Raw genomic sequence first — 16,990 nt, 5'->3', positions numbered from 1 at the left:
AGTAGTAGATCATTAAATAAAATTTCATTTACACTGGGTAAAACTGCTTTTAGTATTGAACAGTATTGATCTGAAATTGTATTTTTCCGATTTATGCACCAAAGTTATCTATTCATTATTGCTTCAATTGTTTTCACATTAAGAATAAGCATTGACCCTTTAACTTTCTCTTGTCATCTACTGCGAACTACTGAAGTCACCCTAACCTAAAGATTGGAATTTTGAGTGTAAAAAATGGGAACCTCCCCTTAGCTCTCTCTCTCTGACTGGAAGTGAAGTTATTATGACCTAAAGACTGGAGTTGTCACTTAGTGCATTCCATTGGAATTTCCCCTAAACTGCCTCTGAACCAATGATTGGAGTTTTCACTTGAAGAAATTGGAACTTGCCATTTAACAGTGTATGACTACAACAAAAGTCATTCTGACCTGAAGGTCAGAGGTTTTCGCCAGAAGAAACTGGCACTGTCCCTTAATTTCTGTGGCTAGAAATGAAGTCATTATGACCTAAAGATTAATGTTTTCTTAACTGCGTATCTTGTGAAGTTCTCCTCCCTTGACTTTTATCTTCCGCCACGATATAACTTGGTTATTATTCTTGGCTTCATAAATTTGCACGTAGCTTTTGTGCAGCTGATAAAATCTAATTTAGAAGAGCATAAAGGCAAGGAGGTGAAAATTATATACAAGATTTCTTTCATCCAGAAATGTTAGAAGGTTAATATTAAGTAAATTTGACTGATTAATTCCAAGCCCTAAAAGGACAAGAACAAGACAGAAAAAAGATATATATTCGATCTGAATATTATGGAATATAATTCTTTCCAGAAATTAGTTTAAATTGTGCACTTTAATAAACTTGAAATAAGTATATAAATAGATACAGTAATAATAACTGCATAGTTTTGATTGAGAAAAATGATACAGTTATAATGATCTTTAAATAAACTAAAGTGCTATAAAAAATAAAGATGTAATGCTTTGATACACCCAGTAGTAGTATGAAAAATAAGTCAAATTATTTAACTCTAGTGTCCGAATTAAGATCAGAGCGAAGATATATTTCTAAACAATTGTTCTCTTAAGTGGCAGTTTTACTTACTATCCAAATAACTTAGAAACAAAGAGATATTTCTTACCAATTGTTTACTTACTACAAACCAAATAACATAACAAAGATATATTTCTAAAGTGGCCCATTTACTTACTTCAAACGAAATAACTTATAAACAAAGGTATATTTCTTAACTTTGTATACTTGATGAGTGGCCAGTTTATATATTTCTAAACTATTGTACTTTATGTGGCCAGTTTACTTACAATGTTAGAAGGTCTGTTAGGAATATTGACCCTTTAAACGGAAATAAGTGGACATTACGAGTGGTCAATATTTGTAAGCCATGTGATTGGTCTATTCTTCGTCATTGATTACTAGTGAAACGAGTAAAAACAAACATCCTTTGTCTATTAGAGAAAATATTTACTTTATAAGTGTAATGTAGCAACAACTCTGCATTTAGATTTACTTACGCTACCTTTGTAAACGCATCTATATTGTCTTAGTAGAAATAATTATTCGTAGAGTAAGTACGTTGTACTTGCATCGATTACTCCCAACGTCCTGTGTACTGTTAAAACAATGTACACTTACAGAAGAGAATGTTTCATTTCTATATATGTATACACAGTACGATTTGTGATAATATTGTCTTTAGTCTTTCGTATTGAACAAATAGTTATGAACTTTTAGATATAGTACATAATGTATTATATAATCTGTACTAGGAACAGAAGGCTGGTGCCATCTTCTTTAACTCAGTAGGTGCAAAAAAGGTAGAACATAGAACCCTACGTCATCTTGTTGTACATGTAAATTGGGCTTTTTTGTCATTTTTATGGTCCTTGGTTCAGTTACACCATGATAAATCCAGCAATTGGAAAAACTCTGTGGTACTGCTACCTCTGCCCATGTAGCTCTAAGCTCCTGCTTCTTCTGCTAAATTTAATCTTCTGCTTAATCCAAGGCACCACTTATAAAAACAGCAAAAAGGAAAATTCTTATACCTTGGAGTCAACTAAAGGATTTCAAATAAAACTACATGACAATCATATGCTTGGATATGTTCGTCAACATTATAAATAACTTATTTAGTGACCAATATTTTAACTTGAGCAAATCACAACAACAAAAATTCTATAGTAAGCCGATTAGATCTGCCGATAGTGTTGACTAAATGTTACTTTTCAAATGGAAATAAATGAACATGTGCCATTCTTACGCACCATTGATTTCAGTAGTTTATCACTATAAATAGGTATCATTTATTTCTGTGCTTTAATTGAGCATTTAATAGCAAATCGCAAGAAACAAGCAAAACAATCACACTATTATAATACTATGCCACAACTATACTATTAATAAAAACAATATTATCATAGACCTACGGTTGCAAAGAGTTGACTAAACACTTGAAATATTAGAATGTGCCAATCTTACGGACCAATAATTTACCATTATAAATAACTATCTTTTTATTCTAATGTGTTCTCAAAGTTTTATTTAACATTTGATTTAGAAAACAATATCAAAATCTCAATTGTAGATAATATCTGGTTTTGGATTCAGTCAGATTAAAAAGAGATCAACCAAAAGACTTCAGAGAAACTCAGAGGTTTACCATATTCTGTATATCATTTTCAGGGGGTCATATTTTTGTAAAAACTGAACTGAACTGGACTGTTTTTGGAATGATATTGCTTTAGAGATTCAACTTTCACAATATTGTAGTTTGCAAGAGTTACGAATGAGTAATTAAATGCATATTAAACATTAGATCTAATAAAGATTTGACTTGAAATGTATGACCATATGCTGCTCTTTTCACCATTTATATCAGCCATTTATCTTTATAAATATTAATATAAATAAGTAGTGTTTATTAGCCCTTTAATAGAATAATAGGAAATATCAACAGTTTCATCCGTGTAACAAAATAAATAAGTATGACAACAACGACCATATTATTCTTCCCTTAATGCTATTTGGATCTACCTAAATGTCAACTAACATTGTTTGAAATGTATGAACATGTGTTGATCTTGCGCATCACTGATCACATTAGTTTATCAGTATCATTTATTTGATGCTTTAATCGAACAGATATCTCCTACTAAATCACATCAAATGACCAAAAAACACTTCCACAGAGTGATTATTAGGCCTACCAATGAGTTGACTAAAGCCTGGAAATACAAGAACATGTTCTGATATTGAGCTTTATTGATTACATCAGTTTATAAACATAAATAAGATAATTTATTAGGGTGTTAAAAGAACAGCAAAAAAAAGCTAATAAGAAAATATAAGACTTATCATATATTAGGTTGTTAATAGAACCGCAGAAACATTAACTGATCATGCATGTTGAATGTACTAAAGAGTTAACTAAATCGTTGAAACAGTTAACTTTAGTAAATCATAACAAAAACTACCCAAGCTTATTATTCGACCAACCAGAGAGTTGACTAAACGGCAGAAATAAACGAACATGTGCCAATCTCACGCCTTCATGAGTTTATCGATATAAGTAACACATTTAAAAAATCTGTGTATACATATCTAAGCGATTTGCTGCGACGATGAGGGATGCAATCAGTTTGGCCGACTCCTTGTGTTTTAATTACAATTGATATAGATGAAGTATTGTTTAATGAGAAGAATAGACAATGAAAAGCGAGAGTCCTGAAGGGGAGATAATGACGATAGACAATAGATACAGTTAGTTAGGATGAGTGATCAGAGAGACAGATATTAAGTGGCATGGTGGTGATAGCAAACACTTGCTTTGACGAAATCTATTAATGGGAATATTGATTGCTACTATTATTGTGTGCGTCAGTCTTCCGAATAGGAATGAATACATGACCTTTGAAGAAGAATATATCGCAATCTGAATGCAAGCAACCAATCAAAAATGGATCTCTTTGTTCACAACCAAAGCTGCTTTCTCTCCTTGTCTTGACATTTGCATTTTGATTTCTGCTTGTGTTTCTTCCTTCTTTCTCAAAAATCAATTTCTGCAGTGACTTTTCCCTTGGTTTTTATTAAAATCACAAATTGTATTATGCAATCGTTTGGAATTGTAAAAGAACTATTGATTATATTGTTACACTTATATTGTGATTTAAATCCACCAGCATAGATTCTACTTGGAAATGCAAAATAACGAGTAGATATGCAAAGTGTATTACACCAAAAATTGATTTTCTGCAAATTTAGTAACATTTAAAGTATAAAGAATCAATTTTGAGTCGAAATTTATGCATTTTGGTAACGCTACAATTAGTGCGTTTTTACCCTTCAATATTGTTAGATATCACTTGAAATATATTTTGTGCATATTATCGGGTTCCAGAAGTGACACTGTAATGTAATTTATACACATAGAAATGTTTATACAGTTCTTAAGCCATGCATTCAGAAAATAAGAAATAAAAATTAATGGTATTCTTGCAAATCGTTAAAAAACTTTTGTCAAGAGTCATAAGTAATACAACAGCTTAGGTCAACATTTGACATGTATTATTAGATATTGAAGCAAGCCAAACTATATTATTAACTTCATTAGAATTACATATCTTATTATAAAAAAAAGACAAAAAAATTGAATTTATCATAAGTTTCCCCCCTGGAGGTTGTAGCAGAAAGTGCTAAGAAAATGAATATTTCATGCACAACTTTAATAAAATGTAGCAAATGTAAAATCATTGCAAGATTTGTGATTCTCCAGAGAGAAGATAATTTTCCCATTGGTCGGTCAGTATCATACATCATCCGTTGGTCAGTACCACTCTTACCCATACATTTACCCATTGGTCAGTATCATATTTTACCCGTTGGTCAATCAGTAACCGTGCTTTAAGTTGTAAGTAAAAGTAGCTTTGATAATAAAAACTAATAAATTTGCAACAACCCCCACCGCCCCCAAAAAGGTAGAAAAATTTTCATATATTAGTGACTTTTAGGAATATAGCATAAGAGAATAAGTAATACATGTTTTATTTATTTTTGAGTATGAGTCAGTTGCAAGGAAATAAAGGTAGTTTATTTATAATCGAGAGATTATTGTAGTCAATATGAATATATTAAAGATGGAGTGATGGACTGAGGATAGATTATGATATGATGTTTAGTGTGATCGTCACTAGTAGACTGTGGACAGATGTTCAATGTTTACAGAGCTAACAATGGAAATGTCCTATCTAATACTTGATGATGGCAACCTTCAGATCATTCACTAAGAAAACAAATGTTTCCTACATATGTCCAACAATTTTCAGAGACATGGTCACAAAGGATGTGGCAAGAAGCTCAAACAAAGAGTTAGAACCTGCGTTTAATACATTCGAAATTTATTATATATCAGAAATCATTATATTATTGCCAGTTTTCACTCAGTCTTGATGGAAGACCCCCAGGGTGCTGCTACTACTAATACAACTCTTAATGGAAAAAAGAGACTATAGTGTATTTTATAGAGAACTTGAAATGATGTTTATTTTGGATAATAGCAACTATTTTCGGTAATACTTTTAGATAATGAATTTTAAAGTATAAATGTTCAATCTATAAATAGTAGGCTTTTTTTTTTCTTTTTAACGCAGGGTAGAACATTCTGAGATTTTGTTACATTCTTAATGATTGATTTGTGGACGGATGTTAATATACATGTACTGATCATTCATGTTTGATAAATTTAGAATAGTTGAGATGAAAAAACATTAAATGAATAAAAAATAATTCAGTATTTATAAATGTTATAAATTTAGATTTTTTGTATCTTTCGCCTAAGGGAATGGAAGTTTAATCAAAATATTGCTTTTCCGCTTTTTAGAAGTAAAAGAATTTCTTTGATATTTTCAGAAACAAATACTATTTTGAGTTGGAAATCAAGAATACGAAAAAAAAAAAAAAAAAATTGCTTAATATTAAAAATCTTGAATACAAATTGTTGTAGATGAAGTAAGACAGATCAATTATGTTTTTGTCGATTTGGAAAGAAAACACAAAGATAAATCGTTGCAATGCAGTATTTGAGATATTTTCTCGATGTTTATTTGTATTATTTTATTTATCGAAGATAAGAGTAATTTGATTGTTCTTATCAAACATGCACGGGGAACGCCGTTTGATTTGCGAATTTTTTCTTTTGAAAAATTAGGCATTTTGTCTGCATGTGGACAAACAGAGATGGGGTATTAAATCATCGGAATACAATTTGAGTGTTTTTTGGCATTTTTTCCCCTCCTATTCACTGATGTAAATCTAGAAATCAGAAGCATTGTTTAAATAAGGGAGTAAGGTTTTTAACTTTATAAGTAAACAGCGCGGAAACTAATGGCAGTCTAGACAAGCTTTGAGACCTGCTCAGCAGGGCCATTTCTCGAGTCTTATATTGTCTTAACTTCTGTTCAAATGTGTACTTATACAAGTGACAAGGGGGTCAGGGATACAACAAACAAAACTTAGTAAAGACAATAGAAACGACGTACAGTGGTAATATTCACCCATCCTTACAATTACTCTTGAAGAACAAGCGCTAGTATTTTATACAAATAATGAATTAGGTCATTTCTGTGAACACTTGTCAGTTTTACAGCTTCGCAATCAACACGCAAAATTCCATACATCAAATCTTCACATGGTCCGAAATCGGACAATCCTTTGTTCTTCGTGACTTGAAGTTAAGTCCCAGTTTCTTGTAATTTCTTATCTGTTGTGTACAGGTGAAGTCGTTCTGAAGGAATGAAGCACAAAGGTACAACAGAAATCATTCACTGATATTGATATCAACGAGAAGTGGTATCAAATGTTTTGTAAAGAATAGACATAGCCTAAATGACTGAAGTTTGTGAGAAAGAATAGAATTTTAATTTGATTAAATTTGATTTTTTTTATTTATTTAGGTGGAGAAATCTATTCAGTTATTTCTTGTAAAATTAATCAATATATGTTATTTGTATTTTTCAGAACTATGATAGCTAATTTCGAGAAACCCAGAAAATGATGGAAATAGAAACCCTTTCGTGTATTCCTACATCAACGTCCATTCTTCCACTTGCAAGTGCACCAAGAAGTAGTACACCTATCACTAAGACACCTTCATCACCGCAAAGTAGTACGCCGCCTAGTGAATCAACAGACGATAGCTCACCTAATACCAGTACAGTTGGAATTGGTTCACCTTTGAACTTTGCTATTGAAAGTCGTGGTAATAACATTCCATTTAATCAGCCGCCATCTTGTATAACATCTCCACTGAACTGTCATAACTTACAAGATTTCAAAACTGCCAAAATGATTATTGACGCTTCCAATCATAATGAAGATATGGATATATCATCCGATGCTGATTGTACGTCTGAGAAGGAAAAGATCGCTATTGCTGCCATCACAGACTTGTCCAGACAGTCTCCAAATGGTGTCCTTAGCAACAAGCTAGATTCCCGCTCTTTTCCTGCAGTGCCTGAAATGAGTCCAACCACATCTGGTGACGGTGACAATGATCGCACTTCTAGTCCAGCTTCCTCGGAGCCAACACAAGAAAAACAGAGATCCCGGAGAAAACCTTCTCTGGAAGATATCGTCAGAAGGATGAAGCCGACAGATGACTGTTTTTATACAGATGATGAGAGTGAAGATGAAGAATTGAATGGCTCTCTGTCAATAGATATGGCTAGACGATCCGATGAGGTCGATGGTTCTGTTGAAGTCAGCATGATCCACAATAACCCAATAGATCGAAAAGACATTCCAGAAATCACCAAAAACATTAATATTGGTTCTCTTAAAAGAGAAAGTCATGCTAATGTCAATGACCTTTCCGATTCCAAAGAAAATTTCCCAGCATTCCCTAATGGCAGCTTACCCCCATCCTTTCCACTTGCTTCCAATATCAGCGAAACTGCTTTTTCTCCCGGATTTATCAACAATAAGCATTGGTTCAATGGATCTTTTAATGGCCTTCCTATGTTTCCCTTTCCACCCAGTCAGATGGATCCATCTATGGTGCATAAATTTCTTCCATTTGACAACAAACTGGCAGCAGAAGTAGAAAAAGATTATTTGAAGTGTCAGTATTGTGAGAGAACCTTCCGTCGACAGAAAAACCTGGAAAACCACATAGAAAATACCCACCATGGTAAAAGTCCAGTACGACGTAAGCCTGAGAATGGAAACTCGAACGACATGTATTTTAAATGTACTCACTGTCCGTACACAACAAAGCATCAGAGTAACTTGTATGTTCACATCAGAATTCATACAGGTAAGTGAAATAACTTTATTTGATCTGATCTGATCCATCTTCTGAACAAAATACTAGTGCTTCTACTTATGAATGACTTTAAAAAAGTAAGGTCCTATATATCCATTGGCAGGCACATAAATGGTACCATGTCAGTTGGGATTCAAAGAAGAGTAGAAAGAAATTATTTCCCTAGCGTGCAGAAAAGTAGGATGTTAAACCCCATTTTGTATACATCAAGCCTCGACACAAGGCACCTGTCACAAACTTTGTCAAGTATGTATTATAATAAAAACATCATTTGTGCCTGACAAAGTCTATGACAGGTGCCCTGTGTCAAGGTTTAATACATACATAAAATAGTAAATTTTTAACACTATTCTTTTACTTTGTTAAATACAGGACTTGTAAGATATCACAGTTGATTTCATATGTACATCTCAATTTTTGAAAGAAGTGTATTGTTTCTCAGACGTGATTGTGTAACTTCATTGCTTCCATAGAGAGCAGAAATAAATATAGGCATCTTTGGCAAATGTAAGAAATAGAAATGGGCATCCTTGGCAAGTGTCAGGTACCAAAATATGAGACATACTGGATTCACTGACCAGGTCCCTTTATTTCTAATCCCCCTACACACAAAGGAATTATTGAAATAGAATTGAACTATTTGTTAGTCCCACAATGACTTGGTCTGTGTCGAGTGGACGTTAAACTGCATTTCTTGCTCTGTCTATTGCTAATCATACTGTAGATTAGACAGTGTATTTATTATCTCTTGTTGCGTATCGTTTCAGGTGAGAGACCGTATATATGTGGAGCATGCGGAGTACAATATAGCCAAAGTCACAGTTTAAAGAGTCACATTATCAACAAACATGATGGTATCATGTCTTACTATATCAAAGAGAAGAGAACACGCTCCCCCCGGGGTATGGGGTATCTGGCAAACGCAATGGCTGGGGATAGCAACATGTTCAAGCTACCCCCTCCCCTTCTACCACACGGCATACCAGGACTACCACATAATTTTGATTTGAATAAATCCATGGAGATGATGAGAAACACAGAGCAGATGATCCACCATCATCAACAACAACAGCAACAGCAACAACAACAACAGCAACAACATTCTCCTCATCTCTACACCAAATTACCCTTCATCAACGGACACGCTTCTCCTAATTATGGTGATGTTCCTGCTAACCGAAGTCCTGGCTCCTTCCAGATGCCAGCCAATGCTCAGATGCCAAGTACTCCAGTACCACCAGTTCCTAGCTACCAACCCAGTAACTCCCCAGCTCCCCTCACCCCTAACAACAGTATCAATACCAAAAAGCAAAGCACAGGAGGAGATGAATGTGGAGCGATTGATCTGAGCAAGAAGAATGAACCACAGGAGAAAACCATCTCACCAATCAAAGAAAACACAAAACACCTGAATCTAAATCAACACTCGAGATGTGCCAATTGCTTGTATGCCCCGAAACTCAAGATGCTTCGACTTAACGTGGTCAAGATGCTGAGTATACTGGTACCTAATCTGAATTTTGAAGAGAAGGGAATAAGTGCTGACAGTGACTCGGTTGACGAGTTGCTACAGGATGTTATCGAGAGCAACACACACGATGAAGATGCGTGTATGACTGACTGCTGATCTATAGAATCGTCTTAAATCTGCTTCACAACTGATGCAGGGTTGTAAACCTATATTTTTCGAATAATTGGATGTATACCAATTTAGAGTGCTCTTTTATTATTTTTGTGTAAACTGTCTCTAAAGAGAGTGCATTGTTGAATTGTTTATGCACTTGTTACAAGATGTATTATCTGTATTAATGGTGCATGGGAGGTAACTCCACACAATGGAGTGTGCAATAGACCATCTATACATGTATAATACCAACACACGCCACCCACGTATATATATATATATATATATATACATATCATATTTTATTGTATTATGTATGTACTATATATGTATACCATCATGATTCTTATAGTACGAAGTACTGGTCACAAATTTATTATTATTATTATATATGTTATGTGAAACACCATCCATTGTCAAGCTTTCTTAATACCTTATTACGAGAGTCGAGTAATGAGAAAAAAGAATTTATTGTAAACATGCCAAGCTACTTAGATTTACTTGTACAGGAACAAAATCTTATAGATCTGACCATATAACTTAAATCTAAGTGTTTGAATTAATGTTGATAAACTAGTTTGAAGGGAGGTAACTCTATTTAAGGTAGAGATACTTGTGAAATAAGATTGCTTTGCTGACAACTTCTCATCGAACATCAAATCATATGATATATAGATAATATTCTTACCACCACAGATCAAAGACAGTTATATTTATTTCACATAAAGATCAGTTGATCGACCCCCACCAATCCTACCCTAAAACAGTATTTAAGTTATGGAATTTGTTACTTAAGTATATTGATGAAGCTATGATAAGTTTCGGAGGTTTGCTTTCTCCCATTAGTATTTTACCAGTATTTTTCATTGGCTTGTCCTTATAAAAAATGTTAGATCTTTGTTAATCCCTAATCCTGTACAGGATTAAGTTTTTTTCTATTATTTGTATTATCTTGCAAGGATTTTGTCATTTATTCATTCATTTTATTAAGTGATTTAACCACACCCATTCCACCTGGTACAGTTTACTGTTAGACTGGGAATTATTGAGATATAAATTAATTAATGCAAAGTCTGTAAAGATAATTTTAAGATAAATATGCAACTTAAGAGTAAATTTCTTTATTTACAAAATACTTAAGTTATTCACAATAATTTCCAGCTTCACAGTAAATCTGTGTATTAACTAAGTATCAAAAATATCATTTCCATTCATTTTCAATATTGTTGATCAAAGTTTAATTATTGCATTCCAGTCATTTTATGTAGATGCTTAAAGCATTCCATTTGACCCATTTTTTCATTAGATTGCAATTCTGCAACATTTCCAAAAGATCATTTTAATTTATACATGAATCATTCTCACATTACCTACGTTTTGTGTGTAGTATTTGTATCGTATGTCTCGAATCATGAACAAGCCCACATCACAAAGAGTTATTTAGTTTGATACAAGAACTATTTATATATTATATTATTAGTATTAAGATCAAAAATTTTAAAAATATTATAAATTTAGCCAAAGTCCAAAGAAATCAACTTTATTATATGTGTACTACTTAAAAGTAGGAAAACATTTTAAAAAAAAATAAATAAAAATTCTTTTTATATTGGTTGTGAAACGAAGTTGAAATATTTCACTAACGGTACGATTAGCCTAGCAATATGTACGTTTAGTATAGCAATATTATATATTTCATAAACATGGCTACTGTTTATATGTATATTACTACGGTGTTTGATCACAATATCATGGCAAATTATGTTCCCTTCGACCCAAAAAAACAAGCAATAATTATTGTTAAGCAATTGGAGCAGCTTATTACAACGTGCTGATTTTGATTTTCTTGAATATTTGTAAAACTGCTTTTAGAGCTGAGATCTATTTTTATATACCCAAATCTTTTAGTCTATTGGATTTATTCCTAACTTTAATATAAATACGTTTGTTGTGAGTCTTCATGATTATGTCTTCCTTTTGAAAATTATAATAACTTGGGAGTTAGAACTACACACGGCAAATTATTATTAATTATTAATTAGAAATTTAAATATTTAATTAATGAAGATATGGAGCCTGCTCCCGAGAATTATATCTTAAACGGGGGCGGAGGATTAAAAGCGATATATATTAATATGATATCGTCAGTTTGTATATATTATACACTTTTTATGTGGTTGTGAAATACTATAAATGAATGAACCAGACAGCCTTTACGATGATAAAATAAATGTCCTTCTATATAAATATAATGTTGTATTAACTATATTATGTGTACTTAAATGTTGTTTTGTAAAGAAGAAAACAATATGAACTTATATCTAAATATACCATATAATACGTCCAGTCCAGTCTGCGCCCCGCCCACCGTACATATGTAACCTGGGGCCAGACATAGGGAGCCATTTTTTGTTTGTCATTATATATTTTCACTATAGGTTTCATGACAGAACCTTGCTAGTCAATTCATATTTTCACCCACTTTTCAGACGAGGGGCCACTCTTATCAAATTCTTTCATCCATCAAGCAAAACTTCTAAATAATAACATCAAAATATTGTCTATTTTTGCTGCCAGACTATTGTCTGCTAAATTTAACCAAATATAAATCATGTTATACATATCATCTTCATGAAGTTTGAGAAGAACTGCCAAATTATTTTATTCATTTAAATCGTATCTTGGTCTACACATCTTTATGAATCTCAAGCATTAAACCTTTCTACATACCGGCAATATTAACTGTTATCACATCATAAAATCTTATTTAAACAGTGAAGTGATAATTGATCAATTTGACACAAACTTAATTTTGATATTTGAATCTGAATTGTTGTATTATGATCAGATAATTAAAATCAAAAATGTATTACATCGTAAAATTTGCATGCTTTTAAGTTTGATAATTATATTTGGCACTTCTTCTCAGTTGAAGATTTTGATTTTTGTGGCCTCTGAAAATTATAAAACCATTTCATCGTCATCCAGCAGATATGTTGTTGATTTTGTTGAAAAGATGTCGGGTTGCATTTTGTACCGGTGCATCTTCCTCTGTTTTGTTATGGTTTTTATTATTATTTTGAAGTGTTTATAAGATATTTTTGTTTGTTTTTGATATAATTTTGAAATCATGGTATGTTGCTACAAGTATTTTTATTTCCTAATCCTAACCCAGAACACTGCCTTTGTATTTTTTTTTATATTATTAAGTAACGAACCAAGCCAATGATGTGCTACATTCTTACTGCGCCATGTTACAGAAAATGCATTTCTTAAAGCAATACTCAATATTGTTATTTTTGCATTTGCTAGAATTTGTTTGGATATTTTTATGGATTGAAGAAATTCTAAAACATACTTTGAAAAAAGTTTAGAAATTATTAATGGTATTTGTCTTACAAAAATTTCTTTGAAAAGCCGACTTTCAAAATACATTCATTATCTTTAAATGATGTTTAATGTCAGACTCCAAAAAAGTCCATGATTCAAAAAGAAATGATTTGTGTAACAATAATTTTGTTGAACAGGAAATCAAGACCTAGTTATCATTAAATTAAGAGGCTTGACATATGCAAAGAATCAACGAGTAGGTGACAAGTTGCAGGGAAATTGAGTTTTTGGGAAATTTTGAAAATATACCCGACACTGGCAACCACTCAAAGTTGATTTTAAACATGTCCATTAGGAGATTTATGCAATTATATTCAGCCAAAAATTGATTATTTTTATTTACTGATATTTAGGTCTTGATCTTGATAAGCATTTTCTTCTGTTTTTGTGCCAGACAAATTTACCTGCCTTTTATTGTGTTCAGTATTGAATCTAGTCCACGCCAATTCATTATATTTTGTCTACGGACGTCATTAATTCATGATTGCATTTGAGCACCGTTCCAATTAATCAGGCATGCCTTAGCTTTTGTTTTCTTCAGAGACATTCCTGTAGCTTTTTTTGAAACTGAATCTCCGCATCCTTTAAGTATTGGTTTCTGTGGTTATTGTTAAGATATCAAGACAAATAGTTTAAAGGTTACAAATAAGGAAATCATGCTTCAAAGAGGAGGTAACTCAGTTTCAAACATTTGCTATTGAAGCAGACTGATTTGATTCCATGTGTTCGTCATTCCCTTCACTGAGTAACAAAAACTCACAGACCACTTTTAAGTTTTTATTTTCAATATATTACAAATATTATTGTTAAGTTACTTATATTACTTATATTACTCCTCATTATTTTTATTAAAAAATATATCCAAATATCATATTTTAGAAATCTGATCAAAAATAATTATATGATTGTAGATTTTGCCAACATTCTACTTAAATAACATACATTCCACCAATTATGATTAATGCCAAAAAAATTGTCAATTATTGTTGATAATGACGATCTCCTACAATTTTATTTTATGTTTTTCTCCGCGTTATTTTGTTAATGAATAAAAGTACTTAAGTTTTTAGTGTACATGTATGCTACGCAGTGTATCACTTGAAATGCCAATTCCGTGTTCAGTGGCAATAATTATATAGTAATTGTACTTAGTTAAAAGGATTACCGCCATATTTAAATTAAAGAAAGTGGGAAGTCTTACTATGGGGATACTGCTGTTTATATTATTATAGTGTTAAATGTAAACAAATTATTTTCTAGATATATCATATAAATATATTTGGCAATAATTACTTAGCAAAGATGTTTTTTTTTTTAGATATAGAGAGTCCTCTCGTTATTAAGAAAGTCAAATTGTTGTATAATGTGAAATCTATGACAAAAATTTAGCCTAGAAAGTGTGTACGAATGTTGAAACCATTGAGTATTGTATTGTCTCTGCATGTCTGTTTTGTCTGTTTTTGTCTGTTTTTGGACATCATGTCAATCCGTTATAAAGTGAGACTGTTGTCCCGTTCATTATCTAGACTCGTGGTTTTGAAATAGCCAAACTACTTAATTCTTCAAGCTTCTGTAATGTTTATATGGACACACGTGACTCGCATCGTATTATAGAACATGTTAATGTTTATTTTTTGCCAGGAACGAAAAAAAAAAAATCCTCTTTTTTAAAAAGAAAAAAAAAGGAGAATTGTTGTCTTTTTTTGGTGAACCAAAGATAGAATTGAGGAATGTTTCCTTTAATGTATATTTTGTCAATATATATACAAATGTCTTCCTGATAAGTGTGATGTAGTCTGCGTTTTAACCCGGATAATCCCGATGTTCAAATCCTTCGGTAGAACAAATCGTATGCAAAGAATTCATGTCTCCAATTTACCCGTTGTTTTCATATATCTCTTTTTTTTTTTCCTCTTTTTTTTTTTGTTTGTTTATTTTTGTTTGTATATATACATAGCTCCAAAATTTGTTAGAATTACTTGTTTTGATTTTTTTTTATATTTTAGTATAATTATTATTATTATTATTATTATTATACCCTGTGTTGAGCTTTATGAACATTATTTAATGTTTAATTCGGTTTATTCATATCAATAGGCAGTTATCGTATAAGGCACATGTTGATTTTGTTTTTGCCATGTACTTATTTAGCTGGGTTGTGAAGTCTTATTTTAACCTATATTTAATTAGGTAAAATAACTTGTATTTTCAAATTTGAAGCCAAAAATCATAAAAATATTTTCTCAAAATTAACATATCAAAATCCAACTTGTGCTGAAATCCTATTGTTTAGATATCATAAAACGTGCTATTTTTTTATGTTTAATTTCAAGTTTTTCTCTCAAAGTGCTTCAACATTAAATGGAGAATTGTCTAAGTTTTGTTTCTGGTAACTAGATGTATTTTTTTTCTCAATGTAGTATTTTGCTTTCTTTTTATTCAAAATTACCAGCTGAATGATTTATGAATCACAAAAGTTAATTTTTCATAAGGCAAACGACATATGCAAATTGTATATTATTTTGGGTTTAAGCAAAATTTTATGACTTTTAAGAGTAATGTACATATCAGAAGGATATTACGATATCATGCACTTTTTTTTGGTTATTTTATTTTTGTCTGCGTGAATTCTGATTCTGGCTTATATTATGTGATCGTCAGTAAATGTGCATATTAAAGAGTGTGAATGTTCATGTGTAGCTTAGAAGCAAATAAAGATATAAAAAAAATAAAATATTTTAGACTTTGGTTTGTTTTATGGAAACGCTCCACTGTGGCAGTGTTTCCCAACCTGGGATCTGTGCTTAATGATCTGTGAAGAAAATTTTGGAATGAAATTGGTGCAATTCAGACAGTGTATTTCTAACTCTATGGAGTAAATTCACATATAGGTTTGTCCTAGAATTTGTGAAATGTCTCAAAGGGTGAGAAAGTGGAGAAAGTTCGAGAACCACTGCATTGTGGTATGTAATATGTTGATGAGACATTAAATGCCAGTCATAGAGAAAGAAATGGGGTTAACTCAACAAAAACTAGTTTGGCCAGGTTACCCTATTCCTTGTTACGTTGAAGCAGGGAGTTGAAACCACGCCACTTGACACAAGAACAGACCTTGTGATCTAACATGCACGTGTTAAACCATCCGACTTCTCCCCCACTTAAAAGCCAGTCACTCTGTATTCTAAAATTATTGGAGCAGTGGTCGTCATAAATAGCATTTTCCTGGTTTCAATATTGGTGCAAGTTGGGAAGACATTGAGGATTTGTGATGCCCAATCATCTCTTTTCAAGAGTAATGCCGGTGGGTCCGATAAGGAAACTCTGCTACTGGTCATTTTTAATATAATAGACACAAAATAGCAAGGTTTCAAGTGCTTATGGGTTGAAATTTGAAGAGTAGTAGATGGAGATGCCACTGTCCGTGCAAAAATTCTTCCCCCCTAGCATTGCACACATGGCCATAGTAAATATAATTAACCCTGAATTAATCTGAAAATGACCAAAGTATTGTGTTGCTGAGATGTTTATTCCATTTCTTTAAAAATACTTTTTGAGGAACTCTGTTTTCCCAAGGCAACAAAACTATAACTATTCCCAAACCATCAATTCCAGATAACCATTTAGATAATCTTGGCTTGGAC

The 16,990-nt window shown here is 32.1% G+C and overlaps 1 protein-coding gene across 3 annotated transcripts in view; it reads left to right on the top strand.

Moving 5' to 3' along the window:
* LOC126823743 (uncharacterized) overlaps positions 1–16,083 on the top strand; it is a 43,536-nt gene extending 27,453 nt beyond the window's left edge. For 2 of the 3 annotated variants that reach the window (XM_050552711.1, XM_050552712.1), the window contains exons 2-3: positions 7,030–8,326; positions 9,103–16,083. In XM_050552711.1, coding sequence (XP_050408668.1) covers positions 7,063–8,326; positions 9,103–9,962 — 2,124 coding nt within the window. In that variant the 5' untranslated portion in view covers positions 7,030–7,062 and the 3' untranslated portion in view covers positions 9,963–16,083. Of the gene's footprint in view, positions 1–6,045; positions 6,818–7,029; positions 8,327–9,102 lie in introns of those variants that run through there. The other variant, XM_050552710.2, reaches the window with a different exon arrangement.
* The last annotated feature ends 907 nt before the right edge of the window (positions 16,084–16,990 follow it).

This window comes from Patella vulgata, chromosome 6, assembly GCF_932274485.2.
Source record: "Patella vulgata chromosome 6, xgPatVulg1.2, whole genome shotgun sequence".
Lineage (NCBI taxonomy): Eukaryota > Metazoa > Mollusca > Gastropoda > Patellidae > Patella > Patella vulgata.
This window is presented reverse-complemented; position numbering and strand designations above follow the sequence as displayed.